The sequence below is a fragment of the Stegostoma tigrinum genome, chromosome 5 (genome assembly GCF_030684315.1).
Source record: "Stegostoma tigrinum isolate sSteTig4 chromosome 5, sSteTig4.hap1, whole genome shotgun sequence".
NCBI lineage: Eukaryota > Metazoa > Chordata > Chondrichthyes > Orectolobiformes > Stegostomatidae > Stegostoma > Stegostoma tigrinum.
In genome coordinates this window covers 124,807,035-124,822,552 of record NC_081358.1, presented here as the reverse complement: position 1 = coordinate 124,822,552, position 15,518 = coordinate 124,807,035, and the positions used below count along the sequence as shown (strand labels likewise).

Here is a 15,518-nt window from a genome sequence, read left to right as displayed (position 1 = left end):
AGAAGGCTCAGAGAAAGATCACCTTTAATATACAAGAAGCCTGTGCATAAGTCTGATAACAGTGGGGGAGAAACTGTGCTCAAATCTGTCAGTAGATTATTTAAAACTTTTGAGTTGATAGAAGAGGGTGGAAGTGAGTATAGTGGAGTGGGAAGAGCCTTTGATTATATTCTTTTCCCAAGGCAGTGGGAAGTATAGACAGAGTCAGTGGATGGAAGGCTGGTTTGTGTGATGGGCTGGGCTGTGTTCACAACTCTCTGTAATTTCTTGTGGCCTTGGGCACAGTAGTTGCTGTGCCAAGCTGTGATACACACAGGTAGGATGCTTTCTATGGAGCATCTACACAAATTGGTCAGTGTCCTTGTGGACATGCTGAATTTCCTCAGCCTCCTGTGGAAGTACAAGCATTGCTGTGTTTTCTTCACTGACTGTTGCTTCCCCTTGTAGGAGAGCCTAGGGCCAGAGGGTATAAATCTTGGAACAGGAGGTCACACAATTTAAACAGAGATGATGAGGACTTTTATCTCTCAGAGGGTTGTAAATCTAATGGTAATGCCACAAAATGTCAAGGGAGGGTAGTGAGAAACACATGGAATTCTGCTAAATGTTTTGGGTGCTCCAGAAGCTGGTATCTCCAGTTGTGGAGGTGACGGACCACACAACAGCTGTGATCCTGAGCCCTACCCACAGCCTAAAACATTTGTAGGGTCATGGCCTTTGAAATTACATGGTATTTTGGATGTTTCTCTCCTGCATTTTCTCTCTGGGTTTTACACTTAGTAATGGTAAAGATTAATAATCAATTAAACAAATTGGTGGAAGATCCTTGGTCACTGCTGTAATACCTCAAATACAGTATCTTTATTAGACTGATTCCTGCGGGATGGCAGGAATGGTGTATGAAGAGAGACTGGAGCAGTTAGTGATATTCACTGAAGTTTAGAATAGTGAGGGGAGAATCACACAGGAATCTATAAAATTCTAACAAGTATGGAAAGGACAAACACAGGAAGTATGTTCCCAATGACTCCCTCACGGGATTCCAGAACCAGGGGATACAGGGGTGAGGAGAAATGTCTTTATCCAGAGAGCGGGGAGCCTGTGGAATTCTCTGCCACAGGAAGTGGTTGGAACCAAAACATGGAATGTTTTCGAGGAGGAGTTAAATATAGTTCTTGGGGCTAAAGGGATCGAAGGGTATGGGGAGAATGTGGGAACAGGAGACTGAATTGGATGATCAGCCACGATCATATTGAATGGGGGAGCAGGCTCAAAGGGCCGAATGGCCTACTCCGGTTCATTTTTCATGTGTTTTTATCTTTCTAAATTTCCACTTGTGAACAAAATTGAAATGATGAAATGAGTGCAATTTATATGAGACAGTCCCTAAGTGTATCCAAACAAGAATTTAGGAATTGGGGGAGCTTTCCTTTATTCATTAGTGTTGTGAATGCTCTTGTTGCTGGCTGGGCTCCATGTGCTGTGGGTTGACCCACAATGCCCTTAGGGAGGGAATTTCAGGATTTTGACCCAGCCTCAGTGAAGGAACGGCGATATATTTCCAAGTCAGGATGGTGAGTGCCTCGGAGGGGAACTTGCAGGGGGTGGTGTTCCCATGTATCTGCTGCCCTTGTCCTTCCAGATGTAAGTGTTTGTGGGTTTGGAAGGTGCTGTCTGAGGACCTTTGGTGAATTTCTGCAGTGAATCTTGTAGATGGTACACACTGCTGCGGCCGAATATTGATCAAAGAGGGAGTGAACCTGCATGTTGCCTTTCAAACCAGTCACCATCCTGACTTGGATCTTCACATAGGCAGGTCACTACCACCTTCCTAAGGGCTGTAGGGACGTGCATTCCACTAATGCCTATTACCCATGAACAAATACATCGAAGTGGAAGAGAACTTATTCACTGAGAAGGTGGTAAATCTTTGGGGCTATGGGAGCTCACTCATTGAGTGAATTTAAGATGACGATGACAGGCTTGTGTTACTAACAACATCAAGGGGTATGGGATAGCATGGAAATATGGCATTGAGGTAGATAATCTACTGTGATCTGGAATGTTTAAGCAGAGTTAAAGGGCTGAATGGCCTACTCCTGTTCCTATTTTCTACGTTTGCGTGCTTCTAACCTTTGTGGTTCCTATATACAACATTGTATAACATCGTCATGAATGTCAATTACCTTATTAGTTTGGTCCTGTTGAATCTTGTATCTCAACACTGAAAGGAAAAACAGAAGATCAGGATTAATTATCATGTGAGTACAATCTTTAGGAATCAAAATGAACCTATCTTCCAAACCTGTGACCACTTCCATCTGGAAGGACAAGGGCAGCAGATACATGGGAACACCACCCCCTGCAAGTTCCCCGCCGAGCCACTCACCGTCCTGACTTGGAAATATATCGCCGTTCCTTCACTGTCACTGGGTCACAATCCTGGAATTCCCTCCGTGAGGACATTATGGGTATACCTAAAGCACATGGACTGCACTGGTTCAGGAAGGCAGCTCACGCCCACCTTCTCAAGGGGCAACTAGGGACGGGGAATAAATGCTGTGTCCAATCAGCGACACCCACATCCCAAGAAATTCAAGTGAATAAACTGCCTTGCAATGACGGTCTGGATTTTGGAGCAGCAGTGCAGTGAGGCTATCAGCACTTGTAGCTATGAATCGTTGAATCATAGAGCAATTTCTGGAGTTTACACATTATGGTCTAAGACCATGGATTAGAAAGCTTTTGCAAAGGCTTCACTTGTCATTATTTCGGAATGAGATGTCTGATGCACCGTGTCCATGTCTCTGACACCCTGTCTCTGGCTGGGAGCCCTACTGCAGGCAGGATAGATACAGAAAGACCAGTGTCATCTCTTGGCCGAACGGCCCTGTTATTGAGGTATTATGAGCTATGCTGGCTGGACCATCTTGCTGTAAGCCTCACACAAGACATCTAACCCTATCTCCCTCCCCCATTTCTGATGAAGGGTCTAGGCCTGAAACATCAACTTTCCTGTTCCTTTGACGCTGCTTGGCCTGCTGTGTTCATCCAGCTTCACATCTTGTTATCTCGGATTTTCCAGCATCTGCAGCTCCTACTATCTCTCATCCACAATAAGGTATCCACTTCAAACATCGCCACCCAAGTGGTTTGCAGGAGGGCAGGGAATCACTTCAAAAACATCCTGCAAGACTGGAATATCCCGACTGACCTGTGGGAATCTCGAGCACACAACCAGCCGAATGGAGAAGAAACTTTGTCAAAGACTCACAACACTGGAGTGGAAGAAAGTCACCTCCCTCATCCGGAAGGGTCTGTTGCAAATGAAGAGTATTGTAATGGTGTAAGGCTTTGGGACGACTGATGCTGAGGAGTGTTTTCAGCACCAGTGAGAACGATGGCGACCTACAGGTATGGGAGAGGGTGAGGGTGTGGGGAAACAGCTTAGGATCTTGAAGGATTATGACATAGCATCCACATCTTGCTCCATGTCTCTTTAACAATGTCTACCAAATTAGAGTAACTTGTCCCTGGTTCCCATCACACAACAAAAAACATCGCGCTAAAAGAAGAAGCCCCTTCTCATTAGACCACAAGTAGTTTACTCATTTACTACAACAAGCAGGCCCATTAGAACCCTGGTGGGGGGTAGGAGTTTTTTTATGTGTGGGTCAGATGTGGGCATTTATTGGCCGCTCCCAGTTGCCCTCGAGGTGGTGTTGAACTGCTTTCTTGAACCGCTGCTGGCTATGGTTTTGTAGGGTCACCCACAATTCCCTTAGGGAGGGAATTCCAGGATTGTGACCCAGTGACAGTAAAGGAACGGCGATACATTTCCAAATCAAGATGGTGAGTGACTCGGAAGGGAACTTGCAGGGGGTGGTGTTCCCTTGTATCTGCTGCCCTTGTCCTTCTGGATGGAAGTGGTCAGGGGGTTGGAAGGTGCTGCCTGAGGATCTTTGGTGAATTTCTGCAGTGCATCTTGTAGATGGTACACACTGCTGTTACTGAGTGTCGGAGGTGGAGGGAGGGGATGCTTGTGGATGTGGTGCCAATCAAGTGGCTGCTTTGTCCTGGATGATGTTGAGCTTCTTGAGTGTTGTTGGGGCTTCACCCATCCAGGCAAGTGGGGAATAGAACATAGAACATAGAACATAGAACATTACAGCACAGTACAGGCCCTTCGGCCCTCGATGTTGTGCCGACCTGTCATACCGATCTCAAGCCCATCTAACCTACACTATTCTATGTACGTCCATCTGCTTGTCCAATGACGACTTAAATGTACCTAAAGTTGGCAAATCTACTACCGTTGCAGGCAAAGCATTCCATTCCCTTACTACTCTCTGAGTAAAGAAACTACCTCTGACATCTGTCCTATATCTTTCACCCCTCAATTTAAAGCTATGCCCCCTTGTGCTCACCGTCACCATCCTAGGAAAAAGGCTCTCCCTATCCACCCTATCTGACCCTCTGATTATTTTATATGTTTCAATTAAGTCACCTCTCAACCTTCTTCTCTCTAATGAAAAGAGCCTCAAGTCCCTCAGCCTTTCCTCGTAAGGCCTTTCCTCCATACCAGGCAACATCCTAGCAAATCTCCTCTGCTTGTAGATGGTGGGCAGGCTTTGGGAGTCAGGAAGTGAGTTTCTCATGACAGTATTCTTAGTCTCTCACCTGCTGTTGTTGCCACTGAATTTATATGGCTAGTCCAATTATGTTTCTAGCCAACAGTGATCCCCAAGAACAAAAAGAAAGTTGCTGGAAAAGCTCAGCAGGTCTGGCAGCATCTGTGGAGGAGAACACAGAGTTAACGTTTCGGGTCTGGTGACCCTTCCTCACAACTGATGGTGGCTGGGAAAACGTCAGTTTATATGCAGAAAATAGGGAGGTGGGTGGGGTAGGGAGTAAGTGATAGGACAGAGCCCAAAGAAAGAGAAAGACAGTTGGACAGACAAAGGAGTTGCTAACAATCAGGCTGGGAGGGTGAATAGTTGTTAATGGGGACTGTTAGTCCCCATTAACCACAGGGGGTGTGTGGTGACAGGTTATGTGGTAACAAGGTCTGGTATGTGGGTGGGGGGCTGGGACATGGGAGAGTTTAGGCCCTAAAATTATTGAACTCAATATTGAGTCCAACGGACCGTAGGGTCCCCAAGCGGAAAATGAGGTGTTGTTCCTCCAGCTTGCGCTGGGCTTCACTGGAACACTGCAGCAAGCCAGAGACAGAGATGTTGGCCAGGGAGCAGGGTGGTGCGTTGAAGTGGCAGGCAACAGGTAGCTCAGGGTCTTTTTTACAAGCAGCACATAGATGTTCTGCGAAGTGGTCGCCAAGTCTACGCTTTGTTTCCCCAATGTAGTGGAGACCACATTGTGAGCAGCAAATGCAGTAGACTGGATTCTGGGAAGTGCAGGTGAAGTGTTGCTTCGCCTGGAAGGTATGTTTGGATACTGGGGAGGGAGGAGGCAAATGGGCAGGTGCTGCACCTTCGCCGGATACAGGAGAAGGTGCTGTGGGGAGGTGTTGGGGGTGAAGTAAGTGACGACTAGGGTGTCCCAGAGGGCACAGTCCCTGCAGAAGGCAGACAAGGGAGGGGAGGGGAATATGTGTCTGGTGGTGGCATCTCCCTGGAGGTGGTGGAAATGGCGTCTGATGATCTTCTGGATGTGGATGCTGGTGGGATGGGATGTAAGGACTCACCTTCCGCAGGAACTGTTCCCTCCGGGACACCCTGCTCCACATTTCCTTCAGCCCCAACACCTCCCCACAGCCTATGGCACCTTCCCCTGTAACTGGTGAAGGTGCAGCACCTGCCCATTTGCCTCCTCCCTCCCCAGTATCCAAGGGCCCAAACATACTTTCCAGGCGAAGTAACACTTCACCTGCACTTCCCAGAATCCAGTCTACTGCATTCGCTGCTCACAATGTGGTCTCCTCTACACTGGGGAAACAAAGCGTAGACTTGGCGACCGCTTCGCAGAACATCTACGTTCTGCTGACAAAAAAGACCCTGAGCTATATGTTGCCTGCCACTTTAATGCACCATCCTGCTCCCTGGCCAACATCTCTGTCTCTGGTTTGCTGCAGTGTTCCAGTGAAGCCCAACGCAAGCTGGAGGAACAACACCTCATTTTCCACTTGGGGACCCTACAGCCCTCCGGACTCAATATTGATTTCAATAGTTTTAGGGCCTAAACTCTCCCAAATCTCAGCCCCCACCCCACCCCAGGTCTTGTTACCACACAGCCTGCCATTACTCACCCCCATTGTTAGTCACTAACAGTCCCCATTAACAACTTCTCACCCTCCAAGCCTGATCATTAGCAACTCCTTTGTCTGTCCAACTGTCTTCCTCTCTCTTTGGGCTCTATCCTATCGTTTACTCTATACCCCAACCATCTCCCTATTTTCGGCATATAAACTGATATTTTCCCAGCCACCATCAGTTCTGAGGAAGGGTCATCGGATCCAAAATGTTAACTCTGTTTTCTCCTCCACAGATGCTGCCAGACCTGCTGAGCTTTTCCAGCAACTTTGTTTTTGTTCCTGATTTACAGTATCTGCAGTTCTTTTGGTTTTTATTTAGTGATCCCCAGGATATTGATAACGGAGGTTTCAGTGATCCTACTACTGAATGCCAAAGGCCGACGGTTAGATTGTCCTTTGTTGGAAATGTCATTGCTTGACGTTTGTGTAGTGTGAATATTATTTGTCATGCCAAACATTGATATTGTTGCATTTGAACATGGACTGCTTCTGAGAAGTCGTGAATAATGTTGAACATTGTGCAATCATTGGCGACCATGCCCAATTCTGACCTTATGATGGAGGGAAGGTCATTGAAGCAGCTGAAGATGGCTGGGCCCAGGACACTGCCCTGAGGAACTTCTGCAGTGATGCCCTGGAGCTGAGATGACTGACCTCCAACAACCATGAACATCTTCCTATGTGTCAGGTATGATTCCAACCACCAGAGAGTTTTCCCCCATAACACCCAATGATTCCAGTTTGTCTGGGGCTCCTTGATGCCACACTCGGTTGGATGCAACCTTGATATCAAGGGCTGTCACTCTCACCTCACCTCTGGAATTCAGTTCTTTTGTCCATGTTCGAACGAAGGCTGTAATGAGGCCAGGAGCTGAGTGGCCCTGGTGGAACCGAAACTGGGTGTCACTGAGCAGGCTAATGCTGAGCAGGTGCTGTTTGATAGCGCTGTTACTGACACCTCCCATCACTTTCCTGATGATCGAGAGAAGACTGATGGGGCGGTAATGGGCCGGGTTGGATTTGACCTGCTTTTTGTGTACAGGACATACTTGGGCAATCTTACACATGTCCAAATCTACATTTGTCTTCCCTATTTCCTGCTGAAATTGTGTACATATTTATACAGAAGATCCCCAGATCCCTCTGTTCTGGAGCTTAGTGCAGTCTTTCATCATTGAAGATTAAAAAAAAGTTTAAAAGAAAAGATATCACATGCAACGGTGCAGCGCTCCCTCAGCCATGACCGTCTGACAGTGCGGCACTCCCCCAAGACTGACCCTCCGACAGTGCCCGCTCCCTCAGCCATGACTGTCCGACAGTGCGGCACTCCCCCAACACTGACCCTCCGACAGTGCCCGCTCCCCCAATACTGACCATCCGACAGTGCCCACTCCCTCAGCACTGACCCTCCGACAGTGCCCGCTCCCCCAACACTGACCCTCCGACAGTGCAGCGCTCCCTCAGTACTGACCCTCCGACAGTGCCCACTCCCCCAACACTGACCCTCCGACAGTGCCCGCACCCTCAGTCAGTATTAACCAATGGACAGTGTGGCGCTGTGAATGTTTGGGTTGAATTTTACGCTTCAGTTTACGGAGTGATATTCTGTCGCAGTGTTGTCACTTGGACCAGGACTCGTTAAACAGTTACTGTTGCGAGCTGAATTCTGAGACACCAATTCGGTAGAACAAAGAAATATTTACATAATGGAACACTGATTCAAAGGTTAGCACAACAAAGGAACCACTCACAATTTTACAGGCAGCAAAATGATAATGACCAAAGCTCAGAGACTGATTATCAAGCGAGTTTTGAGAAGATTTGTAGCAGTATATATTTGTAACATCTGAAAACTAACCTTCCAGCTCAGCGAGCAAGCTCACATCCAGAACTGATTATCAAATCTGAAGAGCGAACCATGCAGCAGGGAAGGAGCTGTCAGTCAAGGGGCCCCATTACCAGTTTTACGGGAAAACAACCCTCGAGCCTAGGCAGAGGTAACAAGGTGTCGAGCTGGATGAACACAGCAGGCCAAGCAGCATCAGAGGAACAGGAAAGCTGACGTTTCGGGCCTAGACCCTTCCTGCTCCTCTGATGCTGCTTGGCCTGCTGTGTTCATCCAGCTCTACACTTTGTTATCTCAGATTCTCCAGCACCTGCAGTTCCTACTATCTCGAGCCGAGACAGGTTAGACTGGAGCAGAACTAGGGTTGAGTTCCTTGCGGGACGTTTTACTTGTGCCACTGGGAACATTTTAAACTGACTTGGCAGGGGTGTGGGAACCAAGGGAGAAGCAAAAGGGTTGTGGAGGTTTTAATTTTCCTAACGTAGACTGGGGCTGCCATAGCATTAAGGTGTTAGTCAGGATGGAATTTGTTAAATGTGTTCAGGAAAGTTTCTTCAAGCAGTATGTAGAGGGGTCCTACTTGGGAAAGGGGCAAAACTCTTGGGGAATTGAGGCAGGACAGTTGACTGAGGTGACAGTGGGGAAGCACTTTGGGACCACTGACTTTAGTTCTATAATTTTAAAATAATTATGGAGAGGGTCAAAACTGATCCACAGGCTCATCTTCTAAACTGAGGCAAGATGAAGTTTGATTGCATTAGACGGGAGCTTGCAGGGCTTGTTTGGAGTATTTCATTTGCAAGCTAAGAAATCTCTGGTAAATGGGGTTTTAACAGTGTGATAGCTACAGTTCAAGGTCTATATGACCCTGTAAGAGTGAGGGACAAGTTAGCGGCAGGAGTAGTGAGCTCTGGACGACAAGAGATATTGAGGCTTTGACCAGAAAAAGGAGGCAGCATGGCTCGGGAACAGGCAGCTGGGATCAAGGGAATCCCTAGAGGTACATAGAGGATACAGGAGTTTCCTGAAGAAGAAGGGCAAAATGGGGGGGGGGGGGGGGGGGGGGCGGAATAAGATAGCTTTGGCTGAGATGATTAGGATGAAGCCAAAGAGATTTTCTAAGTACATTAAAGGAAAAAGAATAACTAGAGAGAGAATAGAATCTCTTAAGGACAAAAGCGGAACTGTAGGAAATAGGTGAGGTCCTCAATGAATATTTCTCCTCTGTGTTTACTGTGGAGAAAGACATGAAGATTTGGGAACTTGGGGAAATTAGTGACAATATCTTGGGGACAATCCATATCAGAGGAGGCAGTGGAAGTATTAGAACGTACGAAGGTGGATAAATCTGGTTCTGAACAGATATATCCAAGACTAGTCCAAGAGACTGGAGCAGAAATTGCAGAGGCCCTGGCTGATATATTTGCATCATTGTTAACCACAGCTGAGGTCCAGAAAACTGGAAAACAGTGAATGTTGTGCCCTTATTCAAGAAGGGCCACAAAGAAAAGCCGAGGGAATTATAGACCAGTAAGCCTAACATCTGTGGTAGGTAAGTTCCGTCAGAAGATTCTGAGGGTTAAGATATACATTCATTTAGAAAGGTAGGGTTTGATTAGGAGTAATCAGCATGGCTTCGCGCTTGGGAGATCATACCTCACACACAAAAAAAAGAAAAAAAAGAAAATGGGCTGAGAAATGGCAGATGGAGTTCAACCTGGATAAATGCGAAGTTGTGCATTTTGGAAGGTCGAACTTAAATGCTGAATATAGGATTAAAGGCAGGATTCTTGGCAGTGTGGAGGAACAGCGTGATCTTGGTGTTCAAGTGCATAGCTCCCTCAAAGTTGCCACCCAAGTGGATAAGGTTGTTAAGAAAGCATATGGTGTTTTGGCTTTCATTAACAGGGGGATCGAGTTTAAGAGCCGCGAGGTTATGCTGCAGCTCTACAAAACCCTGGTGAGACCACACTTGGAATATTGTGTCCAGTTCTGGTCGCCCTATTATAGGAAAGATGTGGAGGCTTTGGAGAGGGTGCAAAGGAGGTTTACCAGGATGCTGCCTGGACTGGAGGGCTTGTCTTACGAGGAGAGGTTGACTGAGCTCGGACTTTTCTCTCTGGAGAGAAGGAGGAAGAGAGGTGACCTGATCGAGGTGTACAAGGTAATGAGAGGCATGGATAGAGTCGATAGCCAGAGACTTATCCCCAGGGCAGGATTGACTGCCACGAGGGGTCATAGTTTTAAGGTGTTAGGAGGAAGGTATAGAGGAGATGTCAGAGGGAGGTTCTTCACCCAGAGAGTTGTGAGCGCATGGAATAGTTTACCAGTGGTAGTCGTGGAAGCGGAGTCATTAGTGACATTTAAGCGACTGCTGGACATGCTCATGGACAGCAGTGAATTGAGGGGAATGTAGGTTAGGTTATTTTATTTTTGGATTAGGATTATTCCATGGCACAACATCGTGGGCCGAAGGGCCTGTACTGTGCTGTACTTTTCTATGTTCTATGATGGAGGAGAGGCCAGGCTTCACAAAATACTAGCATAGAGAATAGTCAGTTAGATAAAGTCAGAGAAAGGAAGGCAGAAGTGAAGTCTAGTTCAGGGTTCTGTGCATGTACATGAAGACAGAGAGCACAGTAAATGAAATTGGGGAGCGAAATGAATTACCATATGGAATTTTGATATAGAGGTGATAACAGAGATCTGCTTCAAGGAAGGCCGAGACTGGGAGGGGGTGGGGAGTGTTGGGGTTAATATAATCCTGGGTGCAAGGTGCTCAGAAAAGATAGGAAAGGAAGGAAGGTAGCAGTATTAATGAAAGAAGGGATTGAAGTGTCCGTCTCCAGGGACGACTGGGCTCAAATGTAACTGCGGAGGAAGGACAGGTAGTTGGCAGAGGCGTCCCCTTCCAAAGCCACTGCCTGGATCTGTTTATTGCCAACCTGGCCAGGCTGAGGAGCAGACCCACGAGGACACCCCTCTGATCTGCCCACACTCCTCCTTAGGGATGCCCAAAGATCACGAGCCTGAAGTACAACAAAAGATCTTTCAAATAACTAGAAAGGGAGTTCATACGCTCATTACCTACATATCTATGTGGTGTACGAACTCATCAACACCACAAAATAAGCAAATGGGCTGGGAGTCCGTGAACTGTCACTGCCTGCTGTGTGCAACACATTCTAGTCCAGATCCCTGAAGGAAACACAAGTTTTTATAAAGTCTACGATAACAAAGTGTGGAGCTGGATGAACACAGCAGGCCCAGCAGCATCTTAGGAGCACAAAAGCTGACATTTCGGGCAAGGACCCTTCATCAGAAAAGGGGGATGGGGAGAGGGTTCTGGAATAAATAGGGAGAGAGGGGGAAGGTGGACCGAAGATGGAGAGAAAAGAAGATAGGTGGAGAGGAGAGTATAAGTGGGGTGGTGGGGAGGGGATAGGTCAGTCAATGGAAGAAGGATAGGTCAAGGAGGCGGGATGAGGTTAGTAGGTAGGAAATGGAGGTCCGGCTTGAGGTGGGAGGAGGGGATAGGTGAGAGGAAGAACAGGTTAGGGAGGCGGGGTCAGGCTGGGCTGGTTTTGGGATGCACTGGGGGGGGGGGGGGGGGGGGGGATTTTGAAGCTGGTGAAATCCACATTGATACCATTGGGCTGCAGGGTTCCCAAGCGGAATATGAGTTGCTGTTCCTGCAACCTTTGGGTGGCATCATTATGGCACTGCAGGAGGCCCATGATGGACATGTCGTCTGAGGAATGGGAGGGGGAGTTGAAATGGTTTGCGACTGCGAGGTGCAGTTGTTTACTGCGAACCGAGCGTAGGTGTTCTGCAAAGCGGTCCCCAAGCCTCCGCTCGGTTTCCCCAATGTAGAGGAAGCCACACCGGGTACAGTGGATGCAGTATACCACATTGGCAGATGTGCAGGTGAATCTCTGTTTAATGTGGAAAGTCATCTTGGGGCCTGTGGTGGGGGTGAGGGAGGAGGTGTGGGGGCAAGTGTAGCATTTCCTGCGGTTGCAGGGGAAGGTGCCGGGTGTGGTGGGGTTGGAGGGGAGTGTGGAGCGGACAAGGGAGTCCCGGAGAGACTGGTCTCTCCAGAGGGTAAACAAGGGTGGGGATGGAAAAATGTCTTGGGTGGTAGGGTTGGAATGTAGATGGCGGAAGTGTCGGAGGATCATGCGTTGGGTGCCACCCATAGGTTGCAGGAACAGCAACTCATATTCCGCTTGGGAACCCTGCAGCCCAATGGTATCAATGTGGACTTCACAAGCTTCAAAATCTCCCCTCCCCTCACTGCATGCCAAAACCAGCCCAGCTCGTTCCTGCCTCCCTAACCTGTTCTTCCTCTCACCTATCCCCTCATCCCACCTCAAGCTGCACCTCCATTTCCTACCAACTAACCTCATCCCGCCCCCTTGACCTGTCTGCCCTCCCCGGTCTGACCTATTCCCTCCCTACCTCCCCACCTATGCTGTCCTCTGCACCTATCTTCTCCTATATCTATCTTGAGTGCACCTCCCCCTCTCTCCCTATTTATTACAGAACCCTCTCCCCATCCCCCTCTCTGATGAAGGGTCTAGGCCTGAAACGTCAGTTTTTGTGCTCCTCAGATGCTGCTTGGCCTGCTGTGTTCATCCAGCTCCACACTTTGTCATCTCGGATTCTCCAGCATCTGCAGTTCCCATAATCTCTGATCACTTTTATCAAGCCTGTTTACTTGCCAGCATTAACTGAGCCCTATTGTGGAATGAGTCCTCTCTCAACTCCAGCTTACCAGTTCCCATTCACAGGCATCACCTCTCAACCTTTCCGAGGATTAGTTTCTTAGTTTCGTAACTTCACTTGAAAGAACGGGTCACATAATCCTGAAAGCAATGTGACATTTAATCATTCAGCAAGTTACTCCAGGGCACTGAACCATGCACAGCCGTTCCAGTAAGGACTGACCAACACTCTGATCACCATGTTCCCTGTCCCAGTGGAGAGATTGCCACATTTTGATGAATATTTCCAGCTGTGGGTTTATTTGTGAACAGCTGCACTGTTCACTGGAGTACCATGTTCAGGACTGGTCACTGTATCTACAGAGGGATGTCAATGTTTTGGAAGTAGTTCAGATGCAATGCACTGGGGTTTGGGGGTGGGGGGGGTGGGGTGGTGTTGCACATCATAGAGAAACAGAGCTGTACAGCACAGAAACAGACCCTTTAGTCCAACCCATCCATGCCAATCAGACTTCCTAAATTAATCTAGTCCCATTTGTAACCATTTGGCTCATATCCTTCTCAACCCTTCCTATTCATGTCCTCATCCAGATGCCTTTGAAATGTTGTAATTGTACCAGCCTCCACCACCTCCTCTGGGCTCCTCATTCCATACCTGCTAGACCCACTGCACGAAAAGGTCTCTTAGGTCCCTGATATGTCTTTCCCCCGTCTCTCTAGCCCTCTGGCTTTGGAGTCCTGAGCCCTGGGGCAAAGACCTTGTCCATTCACCCTATCCATGGCCCTCATGATTTTATAAACCTCTATAACGTCACCCCTCAGCCACTGATGCTCCAGAGAAAATAGCCCCAGCCTATTCAGCCTCTCCTGTAGCTCCAACCCTCCAACCCTGGCAACATCCTTGTAAATCTTTTCTAAGTCAGTTCTTTTCTGGGTTGGTTAGCTCAGTTGGCTGGATGGCCAGTTTGCGATGCAGAACAACATCGACAGTGTGGGTTCAGCTCCTGATCTGGCTGAAGTTAGCATGAAGGAGTCCCCTTCTCAACCTCCCCTCTCACGATAGGTTGAACTGGATCCATATGTCTCTCTCTGTAGACAGAGCAGTCCTGTGGTCCGGTAGCTTCTTTGCTAGACGAATGTGGGACAAAGAATTGTGGATGCTGGGGATCTGAAGCAAAAAACAAAGCTGGAGAAACTCAATAGGTCTGGGAGCATTCGTGGGGAGAAAGCTCTGAGTCTGGGGACCCTTCTTCAGAAGAGTTTGTTTCAGACCCGCAGGTCCTCGTTTTAACTATCTAAATACAAGTTGTTGTTGTGGTCTTCCATGGAATCAGAGATTTCACAGCACTGAAGCAGGCCATTCAGTCTAACTTGTCTCTGCCTGTGTAATACTCCACATGAACCTCCTCAACTCTATTTCATCTGATTAATCCTATCAACATGTCCTTCCATCCCCTCCTCCCACATGTACTTACTGACATTGCCCTCAAATGAGGGAAATCAGTGACTGGGTGATTATGTCACCCAGTAATCTAGAGCTCTGGGCTTCCTGTCCTGGGGTCATGGGCTCAATCCCACTTTAGAAGCTGGTGAAATACAAATTCCATTAATAAAACTAGAATATAGTCTCGGTGATAGCGGCCATGACACCTTTCTGGTTCACTACTGTCCTTAAGAGAAGGTAATCTGCTCTCCTTTCCAAGTCTGGGCCTACACATGACTCCAGACACACAGCAATGGGCTAGACTCTTGACCACTCCTCTGAAATGTCTGAGAGACAAATTCAGACCTTGCGCGTGGGGTCCACATCTGTGAAATAATGATACTTTTCACTTCAACCGGTTTCCACATTCTCAGCATCGTCTTCGGCTTCCACACCCGCTGATAGCTCACAGGAAACGGGCCATTCAGCCCATCCTGCTGAGAGATCCAATGCAGGCTGTATGACCTCTTTCTGTGCGATATGGTGCTGTCATTGTAAACAGACACTTTCGCTCTCTGCATATTCTGACTGTACTGCAATCATTTCCAATTGTAAAATCCACTACCTTCACTGTCCTTGCACAAATTGTTTACTCACTTGTGAGATGTGGGTGTCATTGGCTGGGCCAGCATTTATTGCCTAGTTGCCCCCTTGAGAAGGTGGGGGGGAGCTGCCTTCTTGAACCGCTGCAGTCCACATGCTGTAAGTAGACCCACAATGTCCTCAGGGAGGGAATTCCAGGTCTCAACACATTGTTTTCTAACTTCTGATGGATTTTTAAGTGGAGGTCTCATGGTGTGCTGGATAGTGTCCCTGGGTCTGAGCCAGAATCGAGTCTTGTGGTGGTCAGGTAAGCTGTGTAAATGAAGTGGCCAAACAGCAGAGAAAGACTTGAAGGGATGGTCTGTACGGAAGGAGGTGGGGATAGTCTATTAGAGCTGCTTCAAATAATAAGTAAAATGGTCTGAATTGAATCCTAGAATTTACCCAAAACCTAGATAACGTCATCATAGTCCTCAAACATCATAGGGCTGCTCTCTCTCATTAGAGACAGAGAGAAAGAGAGAGGTGGTGGTTTAACCCGAGGGTCAGTAATGCCTCAGGCGAGGGGCAGAGCCCTTCATGGTAACCTCAGCTGGTGTGGGATATGAACCCACGCTGTTGGTGTCATTCTGCATCACAAAGCAGCCT

At 47.9% G+C, this 15,518-nt stretch overlaps 1 protein-coding gene across 1 annotated transcript in view; it reads right to left on the bottom strand.

Moving 5' to 3' along the window:
- LOC125451819 (carbohydrate sulfotransferase 9-like) overlaps nucleotides 1-15,518 on the bottom strand; it is a 181,763-nt gene that overhangs the window by 4,223 nt on the left and 162,022 nt on the right. The window contains exon 4 of the mRNA XM_048529440.2: nucleotides 2,187-2,224. Coding sequence (XP_048385397.1) covers nucleotides 2,187-2,224 — 38 coding nt within the window. The remainder of the gene's footprint in view (nucleotides 1-2,186; nucleotides 2,225-15,518) is intronic.